The sequence below is a fragment of the Marmota marmota genome, unplaced genomic scaffold (assembly GCF_001458135.2).
Source record: "Marmota marmota marmota unplaced genomic scaffold, marMar, whole genome shotgun sequence".
In the NCBI taxonomy this organism is placed as follows: domain Eukaryota; kingdom Metazoa; phylum Chordata; class Mammalia; order Rodentia; family Sciuridae; genus Marmota; species Marmota marmota.
In genome coordinates, this window is record NW_025999941.1 from 10,558,719 (window position 1) to 10,568,380 (window position 9,662).

Consider the following 9,662-nt stretch of genomic DNA (forward strand, 5'->3'; position numbering starts at 1 on the left):
AGGCTGCCAGTCCCAAGAGAAACCCCTTGGTGAGCAGGACAGGGATTTTCTTCCCTGTTCTCTGATGAGAAAACTGCAGCAAAGGAAATAAGGTCTGGGAATCTCTCTCAAAGCGTCTAGAAGATTGCAGGGGGTCTGGATTCTCTTTCCCTGTCTTTGGATTTTGTAACCTGGAATGGGCTGAGAAAGGGTGGAAATGGGGACTGCGACTGCTCTGCTTTCCTTGAAAGTGGCTTCTCCCAAAGTAACCTGCATTTCTCTTCCCACAGGCATTGATGTTTTGGGTAGTGGACAATTTCCTCATGAGAAAAGGAAAGACGAAAGCTAAACTAGAAGAGAGAGGAGCCAACCAGGACTCAAGGAATGGGAGTAAGGTCCGCTACCGAAGGGCGGCATCTCACGAGGAGTCGGAGTCTGAGGTAGGGGCCTCCCTGACCCTCTCTGAGTACCTGGTCATTATGCCACTGGCCTGCAGGTCTCTGGTCTAATGTTTGCATTTGGTCTTCTCTTGGGTACTGAGTCACATCACCAACCAGAGGGAGGGAGAAGAAGCTGAGTGAAGAGCAGCCCAGGTCACACACCATTCCCATCTAGCCAGGCCCCAGGACTGCTGTCCCACATGCCTTCCTAGGGAGGAGGGTAGACTATGTGGTGGGGGTGGCTTACCACCAACAGTCTCCCTGTCAGTGGAGAAAGGCAAGGGAGGAACTGCCTAGTTCCAGGGAAGCTGGCAAGGACCCTCCTGGGCCTCATGGTTGACCTTCAGGCAGTAAGGTATTGAATCCCTGCCCACCACTGACAAGCAAGGAAAGCGCTGGCCAAGCCAGCTGGAAACTTCTAAAATACAGGAGTAGCCAGACCTCTCAGGCAACCCCATCTGCCCTTATTTCCTAGTCTCCAAAGTTCAAAGGTTTGAGCTTCAGGGAAGAGCAGTGGTCATGAACAGCAGCAGAGAGGCAATAACTTATGTCTGGCAGCCACTCAGGGGCTGTGCGCCACACATCTAAGGTGAAGCTGTCTCAGGAGAGGCCCTGGGAAACTTGCATGGCGTGCTAAGCACCGTGCCACCAGGAGAGCCACAGAAATGATCCAGACAGAGTAACACACAAATGGCTCATCCTGGCATTTGCAAAGCCTTCTGAAGCCCAGACAAACAAAACCCTGTGAGGACCCTGGGGCAGTAGGCAGGGAGTTCTGGAAGATGGATAGGGAGTAGGACAGAAAGTAAGCCCGTGCCTTCTCTGGGTACATATTCCTAGAATCTGGCACAGAGCTTGTCACATTGTAAGAGCTTGGTAAACATTTGAATGACAAACAGCATTATGGGCACCAGAACTCAAGGAATGGGAGCAAGGTCTGCTACCGAAGGGCGGCATCCCACGAGGAGTTGGAGTCTGAGGTAGGGGCCAGCATGGTGGGCCAGCATGTCTTATTGTGTAAGGGGGCCTCCCTGTCACTGTCTTCCACAGAAGCACAGATGCAATAGCTGGCGGGCATTCAGTCAAGTCATTTGGCATCTGGATAATAATGTGAAATTCACTGTGGCCAGAGCAGCATTTATTCCAGAGTGTACAATGGAATGTCAAGCAGTGTGAGGTACAGGCGAGATGTGAGCTAGATGAGCAGGTGCTTTGTGCTGCAGGCTGAGGACCTGGGACATGCTTGTATAAGCAGTAGGGAGCCAGTGAGGGTTTAATCAGGGGACCGAGATTGGAAGCAGAGAGCCCTCAAGGGTTCAGTCCAGGGGAGAATTGGTGAGACTACCCTGTCCCTGGAGTAGGAAGTCATGTTCCCGTGCAGCTTTTCAGTTTGCTTCTCCTGTATTTAAGGCAACGTCAAGGCCCTAGGACTCCGTGTGTCAAGGCTGAGCTTCTTATTGCCAGCATGACCCTGGGCTTCAGGTCTCTGCTGAGGTGTGGTTGGTTTGGGTGCAGCTGGAGTTAGATGGGGAAATGAGGAGCACTGGCATAGAGGCCGGGGGNGGAATGGGAGCAAGGTCTGCTACCGAAGGGCGGCATCCCACGAGGAGTTGGAGTCTGAGGTAGGGGCCAGCATGGTGGGCCAGCATGTCTTATTGTGTAAGGGGGCCTCCCTGTCACCATCTTCCACAGAAGCACAAGACTTGAGGCCTCCAGGCAGGGCCTGGGGTCCAGGGAGGGCAAACACAGAAGGGCTGCTGCCACGTCTCAGCCGTGCCTCTCCGCTGCCCAGATCCTGATCTCGGCCGATGATGAGATGGAGGAGTCCGACGTGGAGGAGGACCTCCGCAGACTGACCCCACTCAAGCCTATGAAGAAAAAGAAGCACCGCTTCGGGCTGCCTGTATGACACATTCCATGCTGGGGGTGACAAGTTTGGGGCCAGCCAGCTGCTGGGTCAGCAGGTGGTCACCCCACAGCATCATCCCTTCCCTCCTCTCTCTGCCCCTCCTCTTCTACCTCCACTCCTCTCGCTGTCTCTGCCCACTCTCTGCCCACCCCCAGACTACTGTGACTTAAAAAGAGGGAACAGGAACCAGCACCCAAGTGGGCCGTGGGCAGCTGGAGGTCCCCGCTCAGTTGCACTACAAACACTGACCAAATATGCAAGCAAAGAGCTTTGTTTGTTTGTTGTTGTCTTGCACAGTGTTGTGAGGGACCCCGAAGCCCCTGTCCTGTGTCTGACCAGGTGGTGAGGTACAGGAAAAAACAGGCCCACACAGGCCCGCACAGACCGCGGGTGGGTCTCTCCCCAAGGCTGCAGGCAGCGAGGACACATGACGTGCTTGGGGCTAAAGTCACTCACTGACCAAGTTGGAACCGGAATGCTTTCTTACTCAAAATGGCTTTTGTAACTCTTGATTTCTAAAGCCGGTTTTATGAGCTATGACAGTGTTAACTGTTTTTTGAGTATGTGTTTATTTCCTACAAAGTACCTATGGGACTAATGGGCAAAACCTAGATTTTTAAGTCTTCCGTATGCTGTTTGACTTTTATATTTTTAAGTTATATTTTCATACTATTGTATTTAAAAACTCTTTTTAATCCCCAAAGAAATGGATTTGTTTGCCTTTCATGGGGTATGAGCTGTGGGAGGAAGAAGTCAAGAGTTTTTCTACTTGGGATATTGTTAAGTAATGTCCTACGATAAGATGAGGCAAGTGACCCCAGTGGGCAAGGTGGACGGCCTTTGCCTGGAATCAGAACCCGTGGTTGTGGAAGGTCAGGTCTGTGCATGAGGCAGCTGGTCTGAAGGTGGATCTGCGTGCCCCAGAGTGTGTGGAACAGGAGGGGATCTGCCAGGACCCCAGTCACTTCTGCTGGCAGGTTAGAGGTCTTGGTTTAACTGGTAAAGGAGCCTAAGAGTTAGGTTTTTGTGTCCAGAGGAATCAAGAGCATGGGCTGCTCGTGTTTGTTCCCTGCCTCTCCCCAGAGCTTCCAGATCTCAAGTGTAAAATAGTCCCAGCCTCTTAGCCTCTACTACAGCAGCCTGCAGAGTCAATCCTCTTCTGGTGCCTGTCACCTGCTGTTATCTGCTCATTTTACATGGAAGTCTGGAGAACATCCACATGGCCAGACGAGCCTGTTTTCAGTCCCCCCTTCCCCACTCTGCAGATCATGGAGGCTGGGGTGGGCAGGTAGAGGTGAGACAACCTGCTGTCTAAATCCAGAGGCTGCAGCCCCTCCTCACATGGTAGCACCTGCTCTTCAGCCTGGCCACAGGCCCCTGTGGCTCGGAGAGTTTGCTGAATAGAGGTGGAGCTGGCTGAGCCCAGCACTTTCCTGCTGTGGAAGCAGCAGGGTGGAGTTGCCCAGTGGTTTGTCATGCCAAGAGGCAGCCACAGATCCTTAGGAACAGAAAACTATAATGAAACAAAAAACTATAAAAACGCTATAATGCGGGCTACAAGTGAGACAAGCGCAGAGGCAATTCCACTCAGAACCATCTTTTTAAACCTGTGTAAAAACATGTTCCTCTTCAGCATAATGGGTCTGAATATGTTTGTGGTATGTAAGCCAGACTGTTGAACCAGGCACCTGGAACTGTCGTCTGCTGCTGCTTGTGGTCCTGCCTGTCTTGGACATGGTGGAATAGCTTAGGGAGGCCCTCTCAGCCCCTCTTCCTCCAGGAATGCGGAATCACTGTGAGGATCAGGGACTGTAGCTGTGCAGTAGGAGGTGACTCCACCAGTGTGGGGATCGCTGCCAGAGGAGGGGACAGGCTGGCAGTGAGCAAGATGGAGCCTGCGCAGGTCCCACAATGCTCCTGCTCTCATTCACTCTCTTTGGTTCCTCCCATTCCATAACTGTGGTCTTTCCCTACCACATCTCCACGTCTCCAGTGGGGGCTCTCTTGGGTTGCCCATCCCCAGACTACTGTGACTGGCAAGACCCAAGACTGGCATTTCTGGGGAGACTGTCACTCAGAGTTCAAGCTTCATGTTCAGTCTTGAGTTCCCAGTGTTTCCAAACCAGGTTCAGGGGTAGGGGACCACTGTCTGTAAAAGAAGGAAACTTGGGGTTGTGTACACCTCAGAGGACCTCATATCCAGGCTTGTCCCAGCATCCACTGAACAGTGAGCTTGAGGGACAGAGGTAGCAAGTGAGTGCTGGTGGTGTCCTGTGTCCTGATTGTTGTTAATAAGGGCTTGAGTCTCTGAGCTGCAGCTGTGTAACTGGTTGACAAGGGTGGAGGTCAAACAGGGAGTCTGTCTGATCCCAGGGGCCTCTTGGTGTGTGGGCTTGGACGGTGTGGCATCATCACACGTTAGGCCTTCCCATCCTCCTGTGCCCTGGGAGAGCCTCCAGCTCTCTAGTCACTGGGGCTCTTACATGGCACACTCTCCCATGAAAGCAACACAGAGAGCTGTGGTCAGGACTTCCTCCTGAGCTGTCCTCCCTCCCTGGGATGAGTTTCCTCACCACCTGCTCCGAGGTGCCTTACGAGGTGCAGCCCTTCACTGGCTAATGGCAGGCGTCACCGTGCTTGAGAAATGATGGGATACTGACGGAATATTGTATACGGTCAATCTGATTTGTCCAAATCTGAACCTTGGCCAAGCCACCCACAATGGAAGCTTGAAATCAAGGTCAGGAACAGGTTTCTTGTAACTATTGAAAATAAACCAATATGGCAGAACTGTGATCTGATTGGAAAAGGTGGTTGTTGCTGTTATTTCCTTTTGGCTGTTATTAGGACATTGACAATGGCAAGGGAGATGGTGATGAGATCCTGGGTGGCAATGGCTTCTCAGTCCACATAGCCTGAAGATGTGCAAGGTGAGGGTCTGTGGCCTCTCAGCCCTTGAGCACTGTGGTGGCCTCCTGCCACAACTTTCACTTGTGCCCTCCCTGGTAACAGGGAGTCTTAGGTTAATGTCACCTCTCATGCCTCTTTCTTCAGGGAACATAAAAAGGCTCAAATGCAAGTCATAACTTCCCTTCAGCAGTGTACCAGGGTCCACATCTGAAGGCTGGCCCAGGACCCTGAGGGAGCAGGGCTTGCTCAGCCCTCCGGACTGCACTTCAGTGACCTTTTTGCAGCAAGTCAAGACAGGTTGCCCTGGGGGCTTTCTGCTGGCCAGACAGAGCAGCCACTTCATAGGGCACAAGGCTGACTCTTAGAAGTTCCACACCCTTCCAGCTAAGAGGCAGAGCTCTGTTTTACCTTGTAAGACATTGACAGCCCCAAGGGGCAATGCTTCTGGTAAGAGACTTTTGGTCTGACTTGCTTCGAGCACCTTGAGCTCCTGGGCAGGTGGGTGGGCAGGTCAGTTGGTTCATTGATTGGTTTGGTTGTTTTCAATTTGATTTTTCTTTTCATGAAGTTTACTAGAAGTCAGACCTATGTAAGCAGAACTGTGGCCACTTCAGCCGCCATCCCAGCAAGGGTGTTTCGTCAGTGGTGTTACAAGTCACAGAAATACAGTTTCGAAATGAAAGGGAAGATGATGTACTTATATTGTAAAATGGTTTACAATAAAGTTTGACATAACAGTTTTTTAAAAAAGAAACCATCACTTTTGTGGTTGTTGGTTGTGTGTTTTTCTGGGGTTGAAATAGCTTAATGGAGTTTAAAACAATGTCCCCAGTGGGTTAGAAGGCTCCCCAGGAAGCTGCAGGAGAAGGAACATCACATCGCCCCATGCAGCAGCGAAGCCAGTCTGCCAAGGAAAGAAATCAAACGTGCTCTTGCCGTGTCTACTTCCTTGCTAATGAGAGACTAAGCCACTCTACCTCCAGAGGAATGAGCCATGCTGGGAGGTGGTGTGAGGAGGGAGCACCCCACATCCTATCCCAGAGGCCATGGGCTGGGCAGAGCCAGCTATGAGGCAGTGCTGAAGCCCCGGCTGGCACCCTGGTGCTGGTGGAAGGGCCCTCACCAGGCCTGGCGTGCCCTGCACTGCCCCTGGGAGTCCTGGCATTCCTCCTGTCAGCACTCATCTCAGCCTGAGCCTGGCCATCCTCACATTGGCCTCCTGGGAACCGAAACTAGAGTGGGGATTGGGGTGGGGTTAAGGTATGATACCAGTGGAGTGGCATTTGGAATAACCAAATGTCAGTGCCTGGTTGGGTTCCATCTGCTAGAGCCTTCAAGATAAAAATAATCTCCATTGCAAACAGGAAAGGAACTGGGGTGTGTCTGCTCTGGTGGGGATCGTCTCCACTCCCTACACCCACCCCAGGCTCAGAGCCCTGCCGTGTGGCCCTGGGGATCTTCCCCTACAAAGATGAGGGTGATGGAAACAGAGGAGAACCAAGTCACCTTGCAGGAGGTCCTTGAGCCTGTCCCCTGCACAGCTTAATACCTGGGGTGGGCTTCACTCCTTCTCAGGACTCTTGTAGCACTTAAGCTGTCCTGCTGGTCAGCCCCACCCCATCCCTATGACATATCCGAGACAGAGACTGTCCCTGGGACCCTCATGTCAAGCATTTTCTAGTCTTTCCTGGGCCCCCCTTCCCACTGCCTTGCTTCTTCCCTTTCAGTTTAGAAGGAGAGCCAGTCTCCAAGGTCATGTGCCGGAACTGGGCAGAGGACGATGCTATCCACAAAAATCCGGTGGAGCAGCCCCCCAGGGTCCCCTTGGCCTCAGTTTCCCCATCTGTGGGCCATCAGTGGCCCCTTGCTCTGAGTCTATCATGATGGCCCTGTGAGCTCACCCTAAGCAAATGCTTCCAAGCACCAGACACTGGAAACTTCTGCCCTGCTGCTGCTCGGGATAGAAAGTCACTTCCCACTAAAATCCACAGGAAGGAGCAGAAGAGAGAGAAAAACAAGCTCAGAGCATCCAACCCAGCTCAGGGCCCTCCCTCTCCTCACGGACAGCCCCCTACACTGGGATGGGCTATTGCAGACAGACAAGCCAAACTGTCACACACATTCCTAGACCCACATTCATAAACACAGCCAGTCGCCATTAGTGCCAGCACCTCCCACCTGCAAGTAGAGCAGCTGTTCCCAAGGGTGCAGGGTCTCCCCAGCTGTCTGCTTTCGCCAGGGCTGCTGTCCCCATCATGTCCGAGAATAAACTCTGAAGCTAGTGGCTGAGTGGACTTGAATCATCAGAGAGCCTGTCGGAGGTAGGGGAGTGACTTACAGGGACGAGCCAGCAGGCTATATAAGCTCCAGAGGGCCAGGCTCCACGCAGAGCTCTTGCCTCGCTGCTGTCTGCCAGAGGCACCTTCAGGGAGCCATCTCTTGCCCAGCACCCACCATGTCCCAGGTAGGAGGGCCCAGCATGGGCTGTGTTGGAACCAAAGGGAGTCAGGGTGGAGACCTGGACACCTCATCTTTGGCAGCTGTCTTGAGCTAAGATCCAAGGATAAACAGGAGGCACTATAGCCCTGGGGAGGCCAGGCCTGGGGAGGACGTCCCAGCTCCTGGCTTTGTTTATTCTCTAGTTTGTTAGGAGGGGTGGTAGGAGATGGGTGTGTCCCTTTATAGACCTCTACATGTCCCTTTGTGTGTGTGTGAGGGAGCTGCCTATATAGCCCAGTGTGTACAGTTGTGTGTATGTTTGTAGCTGTAGCCGTGCAGTGTGTGTGTGTGTGTGTGTGTATACACACACACTGGAGTCTATGCCTAGGTGTTCAGCTCTGTGTCCCTGTATTTCCCAAGCGGGGTATATTCTTTATAGGGGCGGTGTTGTCCCGGGAGCCTAGCCCGGGCTGAGGGAGGGAATCCCTGCACCTGCCCCCAGGGCTTAGAAAGGAATAAGGCCTCAGACTCACAGGCGCCTGGGGTTGTAAGCAAGCATTGACCCTGAATGTCCCAGCACTGGAAGGGCACATAGTCTTAGCCTGCCAATGAGGGTTGTCCTTGTTGTCTGCTCCAAGGATGGGTGTCAAGTTTGAACTGTCACTTTGTGGACATCTGGACTGTCTACCCATTCCCTTCCAAAGACATACTAAGTAAAAATACGGGTGCTTTTCTGGAGAGGGACAATCCCTAAGAGACCCCTTGCCATCCAATATCAGGTCTTGGAACTCAACAAATTTCCTGGGGCTGCTCAGCCTCAAAGCCAGTCCCTTTCTCCTGTGTCCTGTTCAGGAATAGGCAGACAGACCAGTATGAAGCTATGGTGGCCTCTGCCACCAGCAACTCCAAGTGTGTGAGGGAGAGCAGGTATGCAGGTCAGGCCAAGGGGGCTGGGAGACGCACGGGGCGGGGGTGTATCACTGTGACTTCTTGCAAGAGGAATGGGTCTTGAACCTGCTTGAGCTCAGTGAGCCAGGAAAGGGGTCTCTGCCTTGAGGCCTCGGAAAAAATTCAGCTCTGGGTTCTCCAAGGCTGGCGCTCCAGAAGCCCCCATCAAGAAGAAGCGTCCCCCTGTGAAGGAGGAAGATCTGAAGGGGGCCCGAGGGAACCTGGCCAAGAACCAGGCAATCAAGTCCAAGACCTACCAGGTCATGCGGGAGTGTGGTGAGTGTCCTCCAAGTGGGCTGCAATTTGATATGGGGTTGTGGTTGTTGTAGGGTGGGTATCAAGGGGTCTTTCCTGAGAATCCAGAGCTTCTGGGCTCAGAAGGGGCTGCTCTCAATACAAGGGGCCTTCCCTAGGAGGAAGCCAGGTCTGTTCCCTAACAGTACCTCCCTTACCTCCTTCCCACAGAGCAAGCTGGCTCAGTCGCCCCATCTGTGTTCAGCCGTGACCGCACAGGCACTGAGACTGTCTTTGAGAAGCCCAAAGCTGGACCTGCCAAGAGTGTCTTTGGCTGAGAAGTGCTCATCGCGCCCCCTCCACCCGGAGCACCTGGACACAGGAGCCTTTCCCACGAACTTTTTTTATGCCAGAATATGTCTTTCTTCCCAGCTGTCTTTGGGACCGCCGCCCTTGCCCCACAGCCCTGACCCTTTGCACCAGAACCTTGGAAACACCAATAAAGCGTATGCCCAAGTGGCCTCAGCATTAGGAGGTTGTTGGTTGATCACTGGCCATTGCTGCTACTAACTGCAGAGGAGAGTGAGGAATGGGAAAGGGCATGGGAATATGTCCTGTTCCCTTCCTGGGCTCTTAGGTGGGCCCCAAGGGATGAAGCAGGTGACATTAGGGCCACTGAGATATACTAGAAAGAATCTGGACTTAGAGACATGGTGCTCACCTTCTGTGTGACTTTAGACCAGCCTCTTCCCCTTTTTCTGATCCTGTTTCCCCTTGTATACAACAGGGGGGCTGAGCTATTC

The 9,662-nt window shown here is 52.9% G+C and overlaps 2 protein-coding genes across 3 annotated transcripts in view; both read left to right on the forward strand.

The window, feature by feature from the left end:
* The window catches only part of Stimate (STIM activating enhancer), a 51,876-nt gene extending 46,739 nt beyond the window's left edge, over positions 1-5,137 (forward strand). Inside the window, exons 7-8 of one of the 2 annotated variants that reach the window (XM_015494438.2) lie at positions 270-419; positions 2,112-2,248. In XM_015494438.2, coding sequence (XP_015349924.1) covers positions 270-419; positions 2,112-2,126 — 165 coding nt within the window. In that variant the 3' untranslated portion in view covers positions 2,127-2,248. Of the gene's footprint in view, positions 1-269; positions 420-2,111 lie in introns of both variants that reach the window. The other variant, XM_015494436.2, reaches the window with a different exon arrangement.
* A 2,416-nt stretch (positions 5,138-7,553) lies between these two features.
* Mustn1 (musculoskeletal, embryonic nuclear protein 1) lies at positions 7,554-9,390 on the forward strand. The gene is made up of 3 exons (XM_015494439.2): positions 7,554-7,702; positions 8,769-8,901; positions 9,091-9,390. Exons 1-3 carry the CDS (start codon positions 7,694-7,696, stop codon positions 9,195-9,197), a joined length of 249 nt encoding a protein of 82 aa, XP_015349925.1. The 5' UTR covers positions 7,554-7,693; the 3' UTR covers positions 9,198-9,390.
* Positions 9,391-9,662: the final 272 nt, after the last annotated feature.

Bases quoted from the DNA above. Each gene is read 5' to 3' on its own strand.
- Mustn1 (XM_015494439.2), top strand. The intron at 8,902-9,090 runs GTGAGTGTCCTC...TCCTTCCCACAG, and splicing joins CCAGGTCATGCGGGAGTGTG to AGCAAGCTGGCTCAGTCGCC.